Source organism: Trichosurus vulpecula, chromosome 1 (assembly GCF_011100635.1).
Source record: "Trichosurus vulpecula isolate mTriVul1 chromosome 1, mTriVul1.pri, whole genome shotgun sequence".
NCBI lineage: Eukaryota > Metazoa > Chordata > Mammalia > Diprotodontia > Phalangeridae > Trichosurus > Trichosurus vulpecula.
Window position 1 is genome coordinate 163,988,277 of NC_050573.1, and position 17,732 is coordinate 164,006,008.

Sequence of the window (17,732 nt, forward strand, 5' to 3'; positions counted from 1 at the left end):
ACAACAGGCTTGGATGGAGTAGAGTCCTCCTTGGAAGCTTCTTCTTCTGGGAGCTGTTGAGTCTCCATCAATCTATTGGATCTCACTGAGGTTTCTGGTCAGCATCATCTAGTTCCTTGGCTAAGGGTCTCTAAACAGCATGTAGAGTTGGCTGAATTTACCAACCACACAGGGCTAGGTTCAAACAATGCAATAAGGTTTTCTCACAAGACAGAACTGGACCAGACCCATCATCGAATGGAAACTAAGCTAGCTCCAGAACTGAGTCACAAGATGGAGTCTGTGTGGTTTGCTCAATTTCCACTACCACTTGCTGTCCTAATCCTCTTAATTGTTCAATTTTCTCCTTTTTGATTTAGGGAGGAGTGGGCAAACCACTTGAATCAGCACATTTTTACACTGGCTTTTCCTTGGTACCTGCCTCCTCTTTCTTTTTTTTCACCAAGGGATGCTAAATTTTGGGGTAATTGTTGAAGCAAAAAAGCTTTTTTTCCATAAATATAATTGTAGCATGAACAGTATTATATTTTATAAAAATAATTACAAGTCAACTGCAAATGTTTCTTTCTAACTTGCACATAGGATAGGAAAAAATCCAGTAGGAATCCCTCCATGACTATTGCTTGATTATTGATTGCTTGACTATAGGGAAATAAACCTTGGTGCTTGATTTTGATACTACAAAAAGTCAAAACATCATACATGAAGAGTCTACTGTCATATTTGATGTAAGAAACAGAGGTTTTGAAATAAACAAAGAAATCAATTAGGTAGAAAAGAGCTGCTTCCCAAAGTTGATTCTTTCTCTCCCCTTCATTCCTGGTAGCAGTTCCCCAGGAGGGCCACAGGCTTAAGCTTCTTATTGTGCTATAGCTCCACAGAGAACAGTTGTCACAGTGCATTGTACTCCACACATTTTGATGGGTCTGTGGAGAAGTGCTTCTGGCAAATGGTCATCAATCTTTTCAAACCCTGAATATATTTTCGTTGTGTCCTCGTCATTCAGAACATGTGAGACATGTTTGGAAAAAATCTTTTCACAACCAGTTCTGGCATGAATACCAACCATAGTGACTCCAATAGGCCAAGGAGCATTTCCAATGGCCATCTGAAGATAAGCATCATTGGCCTTCACATATTCTCTCTGCAACATGAATTTAACAATATCTGTTACTGATTCTTTATCAGCAGGAAGAGTCCTGTTTTGAAGTTTTCTGAAAAGTGGCCTCAGATATGATTCTGTCTGTTTCTGAGTGGCACTGTTCAGTTTGCCCTGCACACTGCATTTTACATGATCTACTCTGGCATGCAGTTCTTTAGTCCAAACTCCAAGGAGAAACTTGAGGAATTTGGTTATGATATCCATGTCTCTATGATCTTCCCCCCTTCCTAAGAACCCTCCCAGTGCTTCTAATTCTTCAATAGTGGTGTTTTCTTCATGGACTCCCAGATCATTCTGTGTGTCTTCCTCTCCTGTTCTACAGCACCAACAATTTCCTTAAAGTGCTGCTGCTCAATCGCATCCAAAGCTGCCTTCAAGTCATTCCTCAAACCCTTGTTAACCTCAGGTGTGAGAATCTCTATCTTCCTTAAGTTGAAATGCATCATAATCAGTTTCTCCAAACAATCTTACAAGTTCTCCTCTTTCTCTCAAACGCCGGATGATCTCTTGCCTTGAAAGAATCATGGGCAACTTTTCCTCTGTCGGTTCTAGTTCTGCTACTGGATGTGAAATTACTGGCTCCTCATCCCTTTCCTTCGGCTCTACCTTGTAGCCACATCTTTCAAAGGACGCCTCCTCTTCTTTTTTGGCGAGCTCACTGCGTTTGAAATACCTTTTACTTCCCCCCAGCAGCTTCCGGTCCTCCACCAGCTGACGCTTGCTAGAGATCTCTGACTTGAGGCTCTCCATCGCCCAGCCATATGCTGGGCTCCCTCCCTGTGAGCCCACGGAGGGATCTCCAGCCTTCCCAGAAACACTCTGCCTGCCTCCTTGCCGGCAGCATTGCCCTCCAAAGGTTCGAGACCCGACTCTGCCCGGAGTTTATTGGTCTCCTCGATGCTGATGGATGAGCCGGCCTTGGAGCTGGTGGAGGCTTCCGAGAGCTCATCCCGCTTCGATCGCTTCACTCTCGGCCCCTCAGGCTAGGCCCAGTAGTGCTCGAGTCCGTGTGCGCTCCCGTAGCGGGCGTGGACTTCGCCCAGGAGGCTGCCGCTTCCCGTATCGGCCCCGCGCTTTCGGCTGCGCTTGCGCCGATCTCGGGGCCCTCCCGAGAGGTTCTGAGGCTCGAGGTACCGCGGGTGGCTACGCAGGTCCCGGCCTGAGCTCCCGGCCGCCTCCGTCTCGGCACTCGCCACCGAACCTTTTTCCCCCAGGAAAACGGAACCCAATGCCGCTCCGCTCGCACCGAACCCCAGACTAGCCTCAGTTACTGAAGCTCCCAGGAGAAGAATGAGAGCTCCTCCCAGCTATGGGGCCACGCTACAGCAAGCGCCTCTTTTGCCTCTTTTACAATCCTCTGGCGCAGTGCTTGATGGGAAGTCAGTGCCAAGGCTTCAGGTGTCAACTTCTCACTGTGCTTTTGCCCAGCCCAATGCCTGAGGACAAGTCATTGCTGAGGCTTCAGTTGTCAATTCCTCACTGTGCTTTTGCCCAGCTCAATGCCTGATGAGAAGTTAGTGTTGAGGCTTCAGGTGTCAATTCCTCACTGTGGTTTTCCAGGGGTGAAATGCCTGATGAGAAGTCAGTACCAGAGAGAGTAACACCAACATCTGGTCTCCTTAACAATGGCTACCCAGAGTCTCAGTCTAGCCAAATCATATGAACACTTCCAATGAGTGAATAACCCAAGATCTAGCAGCTTCTACATTAAGAGATCCACGGGCTTGGAATACGATATTTTGGAGGTCAATGGAGCTAGGATTAAAACCGAGAATCACCTACCCAGCAAAACTAAGTATCATGCTCCAAGGAAAAATATAGACTTTCAATAAAATAGAGGACTTTCAAGCTTTCTCAGGGAAAAGACCAGAGCTGAATAGAAAATTTGACTTTCAAACACAAGAATCAAGAGAAGCATGAACAGGTAATCAGGAAAAAGAAATTGCAAGGGACTTACTAAAGTTGATCTGTTTTGTTTACATTCCTACATGGAAAGATGATGTGTATGATTCATGAGACCTCAGTATTAGGGTAGCTGAAGGGAATATGCATATTATATATATATATATACATATATAGTTTATGTATATATGTATATGTATGTGTGAGTGTGTACGTATGTATATATGTATGTGTGTGTATATATATATATATATATATATATAGGGAGAGAGAGAGTGGGCACAGGGTGACTTGAAGATGAAGGGAAGCTATCTAAAAGAAATAAAATCAAATTAAGGGATGAGAGAGGAATATATTGAGAGAGGGAGATAGGGAGAGTTAGAATGGGGTAAATAATCTTGCATAAAAGTGGCAAGAAAAAGCAGTTCTGTAGGAAGAGAAGAGAAGGCAGGTGAGGGGGGAATGAGTGAATCTTGCTCTCATCAGATTTGACCAGAGGAGGGAATACCACACATACTCAATTGGGTATCTGACCCCGCAGGAAAAAAGGAGGAAGATAAAAAAAAGGGGGGATATAGAAGGGAGGGCAGATGGGGGTGGAGGTAATCAAAAACAAACACTTTCAAAAGGGGACAGGGTCAAGGGAGAAAATTCAATAAAGGGGGATAAGTTAGGAAGGAGCAAAAAATAGTCTTTCACAACATGAGTATTGTAGAAGGGTTATATGTAATGATATGCATGTGGCCTATGGTGAATTGCTTGACTTCTTAGGGAGGGTGGGTGGGAAGGGAAGAGGGGAGAGAATTTGGAACTCAAAGTTTTAAAAACAGATGTTCAAAAACAAAAAAAAAAGTTTTTGCATGCAACTAGAAAATAAGATACACAGGCAATGGGGCATAGAAATTTACCTTGCCCTACAAGAAAGGAAGGGAAAAGGGGATGGGAGGGGAGTGGGGTGATAGAAGGGAGGGCTGACTGGGGAACAGGGCAACCAGAATATACGCCATCTTGGAGTGGGCGGGAGGGCAGAAATGGGGAGAAAATTTGTAATTCAAACTCTTGTGAAAATCAATGCTGAAAACTAAATTTATTAAATAAAGAAAAAGAAAATAAAGGAAAAAAAACTATTGAACTAATAAATAAAACTGGGATCTGGTTTTATGAAAAATCATTAAAATAGATTTGAATTGGTTAAAATACGTAAAGAATCACATCAAATTCCTTTCGTGACATAGAGTTTTGATTCTTATACCGGGGAGAAACATACACCACAGAGAAACTATAGACAAATATCTCTAGTGAATATTGATGCGAAAATTTTAAACAAAATATTAGCAAAGAGGACCACAGCAATATATCACAAAGATTTACACTATGACCAGTGAGATTTATACCAGGCATGCAGGCTGGTTCAATATTAGGAAACTGATCATATCATAACCCAGGAAACATAACTATCATTCTTTGCAGATGATAGTTGAAGAAGTTAACAACTTTAGCAAAGTTGTAGAATATAAAATAGACCCACATAAATGATTAGCATTTCCATATGTTCCTAACAAAAAACTACCAGGAAAAGATAGAAAGGAAAATGTTTAATATAACTGCAGTCAGTTTCAAACCCAGTCTTCCTGATTATCTTCAATAATATCCCATTTACTACCTCTAGGAAACAATTATACAAATCACAAAGGGTCTCTTCTCTCCTCCTTCCCCCCATTTTATCTTGGGATTGGTTGTCCAAATAGAAGTTATCATGATCTCTGTGGGAAGATCAAGTGTGCTTAAAACAATGGCCTAGAACATACCACAAGGAACTCCATTTGGTTCCTGGCTGTTGGCTTCCAAAAGTCAAGTTTTATTTGAAATCTTCAAAATCCTCCTTTTTAGGGAAGCCAACCATTTTTGTTTTTGCATACAGTTTGAGATGTCCAATAGGTGGCTATAAATGCAAGATTAGAGGTTAGGGCATGATAGGTACATTTGAGAATCCTCAGCATACAGGAGGTAATTAGTTCTGAGAACTGATGAGATCACCAAGTGAAATAATATGGAGGGAAAAGAGAAGAGAACCCTGAGGGATTACTATTGTTAAAGTGTGAGATATGAGATGTCAGGATACAGGAAAGGAGCTTGAGGAGTGGTCACACAGGAGGAAAACTTAGGAGAGAATGATATCCCTCAAATATAGAGTATCAAGGGAGAGGGTGATGGCAGGTAGCAGGTATGGACAGATGGATCAAGTGAGGCTTTTTTTTTTTGAGAGAGACATAGGCATAGGTATACTTGTAATCAGTAGTGGAGTAACCAGTAAACAGAAGAGATTTAAGATAAGTGAGTGTGGGGATGAAAGAGGATGATCCCCTAGAGAAGATGGAATGAAATGACATCCCTTGTGCTAGAAGAGAGGCTTGCCTTGGCAAGGAGAAGGGCAACCTCTCCTTATGAGACAGGGTGAAGGAGATGGTAACAGAAGACATCAGAGTGATGTGAGATGAGAGGGGAGAAGGAAACTCTTAGCAAGTGGCCTCATTTTTTTTCCCCTCCAAAATGAGGCAAAACTCTCAACTGAGATGGTTGGGGGAAGGGTACCATAAAGGTACCCTTTGAGGAGGGATGCAAAGGTTTGTAAGAACTATGATGAGTGGATTAGTGAGTTAATTGAGGAGGTATAGAAGGATGGCCTAATAGCAGTGAGGGCCCAGTTGAGGTTATATAACATAAATTTGTAGGAGACTTAGGCAGAGATGTTGCATGACCTTCTCCACATTGTTTCAGCAGCGTATACACAAGAGTGAAGGCAGTGGATGATGGGAGTGAGCCAAGCCCAAGGCTTGGTAGGGTATAATTGTCAATACGATGAGGGGCAAGAGATTCCCTACACATCAGTATCCACTTACTCCTAGTTTATGAGAAGGCAAGTCCTGTGTGTAGCAGGTTTCATCTATTAGGGCTGAGCAGTTGAGGCACAAGCTTCTCTGCCTGTGATCCTGTAGAGTCATAAGGAGACTATTTACTTTGTTAATGTTATATTTAAATATTTAAATGTTAATGTAATATTTAAATTTAAAAAATATCATTGGAAGTTTATGATTTTCATACTGATTGATATGATATGTGTAATGAATATACTACTAAATGTCCTTCACATTCCTTCCTTTTGGCTAAAAAGGTCAGAATGATCCTTGAAGGCTGAGGAACATTCATCTAAAAAATGATTATAGAAATTTGCTATAAAACGAAGAAGGGCCTATATAGTTATCATATAACAAGGAGGAAAATTCCCTTAGCTGTGTTGGATTCCAGGCATGAGTCGTATTTGACAGCTAATTATGTAGTTACTGAAGGTTAAAGACAAGGCTCAGAATTAACCAGGTGGGGAATTTTCCTTTTCCAGAAAGGAAATAGCACAATGGGGAAATAGGAGGATCCTACCTAGCCTAAGTCCTTAGGTCAACCCCATGACCTTTTCCAGGCACAGACGTCCCAGCTTAGTTGTCCTCAGACAGCTGCACATGCTATTTTCTATTATGGACTTCATGACAATTCAGACAACCATCCTAATAATCAAAACTCAAAGCAAATTACACTCAGGAATTTTTAATTTAAATAGTAACTTAGGGCTTGAATGCTTTTAGGCATTTAGGAAGAAAAAAAACCTGCTACTTCCATGAACATTGACTAGGAGGCCAGTAGCAAGGAGAGATAAAAGCCTTAGTTTACAGAGGGAGTAACTGCAAACCTCAGTCTACATCCAGTTTTTTGAGTCAGTGGTCTGCTTCAGATGTGGACTGCTTCAGACCCCATTTGATTTTCATGGGCAGGTCATCTGTGGCTTCCACAATCCAAGTGGTGCTGCCCTTTGGAGATGTGACAGTGTTTCAACAATCTGGCTAGCAGCTTCTGTGGGGGTAAAAGATCCACCCACAGCCAACACCCAGAAAGCTGCCAACAGCACAGATTCTTTCTATCTGCTTAATTAAGGAAAGCAAGGTGAAGGGGTTGACAAGCTTACTTTTAATTCAAATATCATTCAGTTAGTTCAGGGGAAAAAACCAGCATCCTGAACTTCAAAACAGAATGCAAACAAATTACAAACATCAACAGACACACTTTGTCTGATTCAAATCCCAACACAGAGTTACCAGAGTTCAACAAAGTTTCAGCATCCAGGTTTACAGGCTGGAGGGCTCCTTAGCTACAGCTACCCAGACTCTCCTCATGAACACCATCTCCAGAGCTCCGCACAAATGGCTCTGTCCTCCCTTCTTATAGGGCTTCAGACATCACCAAACATCATCTGAATCACCAGAGCTCAGGCTCTGGTGATAGGTTCTTGAGTTGGCCCCTCCCCTTAGGTTCACATCCTGGGAGGTTCACATCCACATGGATTACGTTAACACCTAATGGGGTTTGGGCCCGGGGCTTAGCACCTAGTAAAGCTCACTGAGAAATTGAGTCACTCAAAGAAAACAAAGGCCATTCTGGTTACAGACAGGTAGATCCAGGACTCTTCTCTCTGGAATTTGGCAGTGGTGGGGATAGTGAGCAGGACTTTAAAGGGACCTTTCCATTGTTTATAAGTTTATGAGGTGACAAGTCCTGTGTGTGGCAGCTTTCATCTATTAGAGCTGAGCAGTTGAGGCACAAGCTTCTCTGTCTGAGATCCTGTAAAGTCATAAGGAGAGTGTTTACTTTGTTAATGTTTAAATTTTTTTAAAAAATCATAATTGGAAATTTATGATTTTCATATTGATGGATAGATGTATAATGAATATATTAATAAATGTCCTTTACATTCCCTCCTTTTGGCTAAGAAGGTCCAAGGAGTGTTTTTGGAGATGGCATTTCCAGTAGACCCAGTCACTGCGTTGAATCAGGGGCTGAGTCTCAGTAGGAATTTCTAAAGAATTGGACTGTGAGACAAGTTGTTAAGTCTCTGATTTTCTAAGCCAACCCAATAAGTTATTGTATGAGGCCTTTGGTTGCTATGCTTCCCACCCACGGGTACAGTGGCATGGGGCATCCTGTTACTGTCTCATAAGGACTGAGCTTTTGGGGACCAAATGGTTTAGGTATAAGGCCTAGCAGGACTAAAGGAATGGTTGTGGGCCAGGGGATACCTAGCTCCTCAGAATTTAGCAAGGGAGGTTTTAAGCATTCTATCAACTTTTTCAACCATGCCTGATGACTGGTGGTGATAGGTACAATGGAAGTGCTGAGTAATTGGCCCAGATGAAAGCAGCTCAGCTAATGAAGCCCTTCTAAATGGATACCACTATCATTTTGTATTTCTTTAGGAATCCTCATGATGGAATGATTTTTTTTTCTAAGAGGATTTTTGCTACTTCAGAGGCTGTGGCAGTGACAGGTGAATACTTCCTTCCACCAGGAAACATGCAGACCATAAACAAAGCATATTTATAACCAAGGGCAGGTGTCCTTTGAATGAAGTCGATCTGCTAGGTTTCAAAGGGTATGTCTGGGAGGTGAAACTGCCCATGCCTGGCTTCACAGGTTTTGATGCATTGTGTTTGGGGCAGGTGGGATACATCTCATAGTTAGTGACAGCAGGCCTGTGAAACTGCCCCCCCCTTCCCCCAATATTCTTGTGCCTGTGTACCTTGAGTGAAGTGAATCAGAGAGTGTAGAACCTGTTCCTATCACAATGTTCTGGTCCTGTGGCCTACCAAGGAATGGACCTCCCCCCCACCAAAGACCTGAGCAATATTGCTCCCACAGGATTCCAGAATTGTATTGTCTTTCACTTGTGGGCCTGTCATGAGGAACCTGCATCTACCTCCCCGCCCTTTCCATTGAGATATACATATATAATTTCTGTCTCCCTATCAACAAGGTGGAATTCTGATCTGGAGAATTCCTGATTTGCAAATCTGTTCCTCATAATGAAGGTAATTAAATGGCTACCTGATTAGTGGCAGTTTGTCTCTGGTTTGCTGTTTTGTCATTCTCAGGTTGGAGACTGGCTCAGCAAAATCCTGTTAACACTTCCTTTAGCAGTTTCCTATTTTGTGATAAGCATTCTTTTCTGGGCTGTAGCTAAAATCTTTACACATGCAGAAAAACCAGTGTAATTGAAAGTATTCACCATCATTTAAACAAATAACCATACTTTAAATAGTATGATGTCTGCAATTTATCCGTATAAAAATAAGATACATTTTTACAGAAGAACACTCTCCAGTTCTTATATTGATAAACAATACACAACTATAATAATAGGTACAATTGAACTTGACCATGGTTTTCAATTAGACACTGCTAGGGCATTTTAATGTGCAAAAAATTAACATAGTTCTTTCAAAAAGAAAATGTCCTCAATGTTTCTAAAAACCTAGAGGGCTTTTAATAAATCAATTCCTAATCAGTTTGTTTCTAATATTTTCATTAAGAGTCCATACACCATAATGTAGATAGGCATAACTACTAAGGAATGATGCAGGCTCACACGTGAGCATCAGCGCCTGTGCCTGCCATGTGCCGAGCGGTTACTGCCATGGTGCTTGCCTTTGTGTGCGCGCTCAAAGGACCTCGACCTCTCTCGCCTCTCGCGGTGATGTCCCCGTTCGTGCCTGTGCTTCTTGGCAACATCGGAATGATCCCGAGATTTGCTCTGAGATGGAGAGCGGGATTTTTTCCTTTTATGACCATGTCTATTTGAGCTTTTTAAATCCTCCCTGGCATGCTTGGCTTTAAGGTGTGGAGAGCCATGGTTGTGGTGTCTCCGAGGACTTTCGCTGTGACTGCGGGATCGATTTCTCGACCTTGAGCTGTATGTTCCAGATGGACTTCTCCTGTTGTTATGTCTTCTCTGTGTATGAGATCGAGAACGTGACCTGGTTCGTGACCTTGACCGACTCCCACTTCTACCGTTTCTACTTCTTTTGCTGTCTTTCCGAACGCCATTGTAAGGACTCTTGGATGCCTGCGGTCCGTCTTCAGGTTCTTTTTTGATGGTCTTCGTGCTGGCCGATATCGGTGTTTTCTCTTCTGGCTTTACTTCTCTTGGTGATGATGGTTTAGAAGCTGGAGAAAAGCCACCCAGTGTTGAAAGGGCTGGAGTTCCATCAGGATTCAATCCTTTTGCTTTTAATTTAGCTTCCTGCAGGGCTGCTTTCCTCTTTTCTACTTCTTTTTCCAGCAATTCATAGTTTGGCTTTTTTTCTGATATAAAGCCTAAGTGTTTCTATGCAGATATCCTGAATGTCTTCTTCCGTGGCGCCAAAGAGCAGAAACCAATGAGGTCGAGTAGGCAGTGGAATCTGAAGCGCTCTAGCTGCAAGGTAGATAGAAGCACATGCTATTGTCTCTGGCTGAAATCGAACAAAAACATTGGTTTGAAGGCTGTCATTCATGTAATTCCAGGCTGTCTGAACCAGGGTTTGATTCTGTTCACATTCTAAGACTTGTAAATACATAACAATGATTTTGTGCAGATGTTTGACATGAACACAAAATCCCAATTCCTTCAATACCCTTCTCTCTGCCTTGATCACTTGATTTTTGGTGTTTATGTAGTTCTGATCAAGGATCAGTGGGCTTGGTGTCCTTTTTTCTCTTACCTGACGTAAATGGTGAAAAACATTTATCACATCTCTTATTCTACGAGGCGCTTCTTCGATTTTGGAAGCGAGATTGATACAAGCCATGGCAACAATCTCAAAGCTGTGTTTGACGAAGGACGTGGAGTAAAAGAAGCGGTGGAACAGCACCTGCGCCGTTGCCATCGCCACCTGGGGCAGCTGGAGCAGAATGCCGGCGGCCTGGATGAGCTTGCAGCCCAGGATGCGCAGGTCCGTCTCGCTGGGCAGGTCGAGGCCGTCGTACATGGACGGCGTGGGCGACAGCCGCTCCTCCGGAATCAGCGAGTGGTCGATGGTCAGCGACACCTCCGAGCAGAGCCTGTCGCCGATGAGGATCCCGGCCGCGGGGCCGCCGCTGGAGCCCGCCGCCGCCGTCGCGGGGGCAGACGAGGAGGAGGACGCGGTGGCCGAGGAAGAGGAAGCCGTGGCTGGGATTGGGTAAAGCCCGGCGGTCATCCTCGCAGCGAGCTCCGCGCACCACCAAAGCACCGGAATCCACGACGCGAATGAGATGGCAGCAGGAGCCTCTTTTATACTTCTCTGGGTAGTGCTTGATGTGAAGTCGGTGCAGAGGCTTCAGGTGTCAACTCCTCACTGTGCTTTTCCAGAGGGCAAAATGCCTGATGAGAAGTCAGTGCTGAGCCTTCAGGTGTCAGTTCCTCACCATGTTTTTGCCCAGCTCAATGCCTGATGAGAAGTCAGTACCAGAGAGAGTAACACCAACATCTGGGCTCCTTAGCAATGGCTACCCAGAATCTGTCTAGCCAAATCATATGAACACTTCCAATGAGTGAGCCCCAAAGCCAAATGCTAACCTCAGAGTATATATATACTTCTTCAGGGTCAGCCCACAGAGGGCCCCTGCCAGGCACTGTGTTTACACCTTTTGATGGTCAGATCAGGCTTCGATGACAAAGTCACTTACAGGTTGGCTAGCCTAGTAGAGGACAAATGCTGGGTATAGTGTGAATTTAGGAGTGTTTCAACAGTACGGGGAACATGTACTGTTAAGGGAGAATCAAGACAAATATCCTCAGTGGCAGAAAAAAAAGGACAATTGTGGCTACTACTACCTGGAGACAGCCTGGGAGGCCTTTAGCAGCATTGTCCAATCACATGGGATGACAGTGTTCACCATGTTTTTTGTTAGTACACCAACTGCATTCACTCCTTTCTCAGAGGTGAATAAATGAAATGGGAGAGCTAACTGCACAACAATAGGTGGCGTACTACTAACTGACCCAATATCAGTACCATATGAAGCCCACAAGCTGGAGGGAACTTGGTTCTGAGCCAGATGGTCAGAAGGGGTTAAGAAAAAGAAACCTAAAGGAATGGGGATGCTTTCAGACGTGGAGGGTGTCGGGGATTAAAGACACAAGGAAGTGGTTCCTCCTGGGTCAAATGACATAGTGGCCTGTAATTTATGTAACAGATCATATCCTAGTAAATGGCTAGGGGGCCTCAGGAACCAGGGTAAAAGAAAGATGCTGATCCCTGTCCCCCAAAAAGGGGAGAGGTTCTGAGATATGGTCTTATCAGCAATGCCCACAACTTAGATACACTTTTGACTGGGCAGCGGGGAAGACAGAGGGGTTTGCAACTGGGAGTGTGGCACCAGTGTTAACTAGAGCAGACACCTGTTGCCCCTGTATGAGCAAGGAGACATCTCCAACAGAAGTCATGGGAGTAATATGGCTTGTATATCCACCTCCTGCTAGTTCTCTCCTGACCCAAGTCATGCTGAATGATTGGGATTGTAGGGAGGGTTCCTCAATTCTTTCTGGGGTGCTTTCTCTTTTCTCTTCAGTCTCTACCATAGTCTTTTTTACATTCTGTCCTCCTGTGGCTGGTTTTTTTTTTTTTTTTACAAGAAAAACAAACTTTGCCTAGTTGATTTGGTGGAGGGGGCGGGGCGGGGTGGTTATGGCAAGGGATAGGTTGCCATAGCTGCAGAGGACTTGCAGGGAAAAATTTTCTTTTTGCTTCTCTAAGTTCTTTTTTTACTTATTTCATCCTCCTCTCCTAGACTGCAAGCCATGTTGTGGTCTCAAGAAGTAACCAATGTAAGAATGTTGCCAATCAGAAATACCTTAATTTGTGTAGGTGGGTAGGTGAAGATTAACAAACTAGGAAAGAAACTGAACTTGCCCTCTGCACTATCATGCCAGAGACAGGAGTTGGCATTAAAAACTTGGGTGAGTCTGTCATAAAACTGATAGATTCCCCAGGGTTCTGTTTAGTATCTCAGACCTTTGTTAAATCAGTGGGTCAAGGGAATGCAAGAGGGATGGCCTCAAGGAGCTTTTTCACCCATAACTTTACTTTGGCCCTCCATGTCCGATCAATCTCAGTGTCTTCTTCTGGGTCTTCCCAATGAGTTTTTTTTAGCACTAATTTTTAGGTTATTCCTTTCTGCCAAGGCAGCCTTGAACCGATACAGATCGGATGCTTGGGTCTGTATGAATATAGAGTGACTTAGAACAGCTCATCAAAGCCTATGGGATCCCCCTCTGGGGTTGGGATACTCCTTGGCAATAGCTTGGAGTTCTCCATGCTGCCAGGGCTTGAAGGAATAGGTTTTGATCAAGTCACTATCCTCAGGGTTTTTTTCTGAGAGAACTTTGGCTTGCACTTTGGAAGGGAACATAAAAAGTGGGGAGCTGGTGCAGTGTTTTGGTAAAGGTGAGTAAGATTTGGGTAGTTGGGTAGTTTGGGGGCTATTAAGGTGTGTTGGTAAACAAAATGGGCTCTTAGCACTCAGTTCAACCAAGTGCCCTTGAAGAGTTTGGCCTTCATTTCCTTGATTAGATTTGGGAGTCCTTGGTGACCTCCTTGCAGCAGGGGAGGGCTTGAGTGACATGTTTGGGAATCAGAGACTTTTAGACCACATGGGTTTAAGTCACCTCTTTGACGATTCTAGGTCACGTGGCTCAGTCAAATGTGTAACTCACCCTTGACCCTGAAAAAAGATATAAAACTAGGGGTTGGCTTTCTTTTTTTCGGAGCTCTTATCCACAGCCATGGTGGCGAGATTGACTCTGGGCCAACCCTTGTTATGAGCTCCTGGGCTGAACTTAGATGTTGGCAACTATGAATTGTATTGGGTCTGTCTGTCGATATTTGTAATTTGTTTGTATTTGCTCCAAAGTTCAGGGTGCTGGCTTTTTCCCCTGAATTAAGTGAATGGTATTTGTATGCTGAATTAAAGTAAACTTGTCAACTCCTTAGTGTGGCTTTCCTTAGTTAAGCAGATCAAAAGAACCTGGGCTTTGGCAGCATTCTTGCTGTTGGGCTTGTGTTGGTCTTTCACCCCCACAACAGCTGCTAGCCCGATTGTTGAAACATAAGGATAAGGTTTTCAAATAATTTAATCCTTTCTTTCACTGATTCTAATTGACTCATGCTCTCTTTCCCTTGCCTTTGAGTACCACTTATTATAGCTGTCCCACTCAAGAGGCTGTTTCTTTATTCATTAGTTTCTACCTCAAATACTCTAATTTGGTTTTATCAAGGCTGCTCCAATGGGGCCAGCAAAGTTTGGGGTCATCACTAGTAAAATCAACCTAACCCTGGCTATACGAGGGGGTGTCAGGACCATATTTCCTATACATTTGACAGGCACATGTTTGTTTTGGGGATGAGTTAACAGGAACTCCCCTCTGCCTTACCACACATCTGTCCCATTTAAAAGGAGAACATTCAAAGAGAATAACACCACTTAACCACACAAGTACACACAATACACAAATACAAGTACAAGTACACTGTAAAAATTTGACAACACAAATACAAGTAATTCACACTGTGCTAGCAATCCACTCGAATTACAAAAGTAAACATTCTACAATTCTAACCCAGCCACAATTAAAATGTTCATTTCAACTGGTTCTAGATGCATACAAAACCAATTTCATAAACAATTCTTATACAAATAAAATTTGCCACATGCAGCAAAAAAAAAGTAATAAAAAAAAAAAAGTGGACGCACGTTAAAAAAAAAATTACTCATTTGAGTGCTGAATTTTTTTTTTAATTCCAGCTTTACCAGAGTGATCTAGGTCAAGAAAAGGGGCCCTGGAGCATTTCTTAATCAAAGACTGGGCCCAATAATGGAGGGGTAGTCTGAGCCCTGAATCTGCCAGAGGAGGTATGGCCAGACTGTGGAAAAAAGTTCCAGTGGTGTCTAGTCTATTAGCCCAGATACTGGAGAGCCCAAGGCTCTCTATGTCCACCATTTAAAACTGCTGCCACCAATTAACATTAACAGAATTTTAAATATAATCCAGCCAGGACTAGTCTCTCCTGTGAGTAATGAGAGACAAAAATAAAGCAGGTTAGAGGCAGATTGGCAAAATCAAGTAGTGGTTTATTTAATTTGTTTCAGAGTGAGGAACACAGTTTGCAAACCTGGAGTGGTTTCTCTCAACAAGTTCCTAAGTGCAGCATGATACAGGTATTTTTGAATGCTGTGGGAATATTTAAGTTGTTTCAAGTCTTGGTGATCATTACTTTACTTATGGGGTACAGGTTCAGAAATCTGTAATGGGAACAGGTTCTACAGTTTTTGATTTGCTTTACTTTACATACACAGGCACAGTACAGTATAAGAATGTAGCCATTGTCAAGAATTGGTGAATCGATTCAATCTGCATTGTGAGTCTCTGACTCCCAAGCCAGAGTCTGCTGGGAAAATGGGGCTCTGAGAAATCCGAAGTAATAATATATTCGTTGTACACACCTATCAATACGAAAATCATAAATTTCCTTCACAAAATCAAAAAGTACATTTAGCAATTATCTATCTCTTCCGTTCTCCATCTTTGGCATCTTGTTTTGGTCTAGCAGATCGAGCAAATTGCACCACCATGGGTTTTCCAAAAAGTACATATCCATTAACTTCTTTTAAAGCTTTAGCGGCAGCCTTTTCATCTGGAAATCCAATAAAAGCTTGGCCTTTCATGCGACCCTTCTTTCATCAAGCGTATATCAAACATGATCTGTTTTGTTTGTGATGAAAAGTCAACATATCTTCCAAAAAATAAACTTAAGATCATTTTCTTCAACTTGCTTTGCTAAGTTCTTTACATAAATCCTACAATTTGGATTCCCTGCTTCATAACTTTTGAAAACTGGAAGTGTTTCCATTTCTTCCTTAGAAATTCTGCCTTTTTCCAAATCTTTTTTAGAGATAAATTCTGTTAGTATCTCGTCTGAGTCTTCTTGAATCTCTTCTTTGTCATTCAGAATGGGAGTTGGAAAGATCTTTCCAAATCCTTCATTGGTTGTATCTCCAGGAGCAGACAAATCACTTCTTTGTTTTCCCTCTAAATCTTTTACAAAGGTAGCAGGTATCCCAGAAGGTATGTTGAATTCTATTTTTTTATGCTTTCCAGGTTGTGGCTGCTCAAACACATCTGAAGGCAACAGCACAGGGTGTAAATTACTTTGTGAAGTAGATGCAGACATATTCCACACCTCTTTTATCTTTTGCCTTTTCCTTACATGGCGTTGCTTTGAGGTCATTGGTTTTTTGGCTTGAAAATTAGCTAATTCCATCAGTTTCCTTGTCCTTTCACTGGCTTCATCATCACCACTCTCATATTCTGATTCTTCTCCACTAGATCCTTCCCCTTCTTCTGGCACAGGAGGCTTTTCAGGTAGTAAAGGAGGTACAGGGGGAAGAGGTATGTGCACTGGCGTATACTCCTCATATGTGGGAGGTCGGGCAGTAATTGGTCCAAAAGGTGCGGGTAAGTTCATTTTATTCATAAGATGAAGCACCTGTACATAGAACTTGGGCACACTTGCCAAGGCATTTGCTATGTTGGTTAGAATTGTGCTCGAAGGTGGTGGATATAGGTATTTGAGGCACGGATTTAAAGGAAAAGTTAGTCCGTGGTTTGGTGCAATTCCATTCTCTATGGTCAAGCAACTTGGCTCTTTTTCTTCTTGATCTTCTTCCATAGGTTCATCAGACCTTTTCTTTTCCCCTGAATATGAAGTATGACAGAGGGAGGAAGCCTGGTCTTGTTCCTTTGCAAATTCAACAACTAAAGTGTGACCTAAAAAGTTTAGCTGATGAAGTCTTAATAAAGCCTTTATCGCTGCGTTTTCATTAGGGAAAGTAGCAAAAGCAGTGTGTTTCAAGCGGCCTTTGTTGGTTTGGACGCGCACAGCCTGGGCACCGAAGTACTTCAGGAAATGCCCCTTCTCCTCGGCTGTCAGTTCAGCTGGTAAGTGCCGTACTAGGAGGGTCCTGTTGGCCCGCCGCAGGGGCGGCGTTGAGGAGCTCTGCCACAACGAGACCTTCTCTGGCTCCATTTCCCCCCAGGACGCCACCACCTCGGGCGCAGATGGAGGTGACCAGAACCGCAAAGAGAAGCAGGGAGGGCAACTCCACAGACAACCGAAAGTGCAGACTCAGCGAAGACGACGGGAGAACTGGAGCCTCTTTTCTAGAGATACCAGCCTGTTCGTGCTCACTGTGTATGGTTTGTCCTGCTTCTCAAGGAGGATGATGACAACGCTCTCAATTGAAATCTATTTAGGTGAGGGAAGGCTGTGTAAATTCACCAGCCTCAGTCCTGCAGAGCTATATGGGTCCAGTGGCCAGATAATGCTCACGACAACCCGAAGATGGCGTAGGATGTAGTGGGAGACCTTGGCCTTTTAAAGCTAAGGTCTTTCCGAGTTCTCACTTTCAGGCCACGCCCATTCAGTGATTAGGCCTGTTTAAGAAGTGAGTCAAGGTATGTCCCTAATAATAATAATCAACCTGGAAGAGGAATACCCATAGGGTTGCTGGTTGAAAGAGAAACAATTACTATTTACATTTGCTCTGAGCCATAGGGGCTCAAAAAATAACCAGTAAGTGGCGCTTGGGCAGGGACCAATCAATGTTGGCCAATCAATGAGAGCCAGAGAGAATTGGTTTTAAGGCTTGGTCCTTAAGAAAGAAATCTAGCCAGTAAACCAAGATAACTATTGCTCTTGCAAGGAGCCTCAAAGTTACAGGTAGAATTTCTTTTCTCTTCCTAAAAGGTCTCATGGGACTTACTTTG

At 43.1% G+C, this 17,732-nt stretch overlaps 2 protein-coding genes and 1 pseudogene across 2 annotated transcripts; all 3 read right to left on the bottom strand.

The window, feature by feature from the left end:
* Positions 1-891: 891 nt before the first annotated feature.
* On the bottom strand, positions 892-1,912 carry LOC118839576 (annotated as a pseudogene).
* Positions 1,913-9,542: 7,630 nt separating this feature from the next.
* LOC118833638 (cyclin-L1-like) lies at positions 9,543-11,124 on the bottom strand. The gene is given in 2 exon segments (XM_036741014.1): positions 9,543-10,247; positions 10,249-11,124. Coding segments are annotated over 2 exon segments (1,581 nt in total).
* Positions 11,125-15,469: 4,345 nt separating this feature from the next.
* Positions 15,470-16,992, bottom strand: LOC118835183 (RNA-binding region-containing protein 3-like). Its single transcript, XM_036742425.1, is given in 3 exon segments — positions 15,470-15,637; positions 15,639-15,707; positions 15,709-16,992. Coding segments are annotated over 3 exon segments (1,521 nt in total).
* Positions 16,993-17,732: the final 740 nt, after the last annotated feature.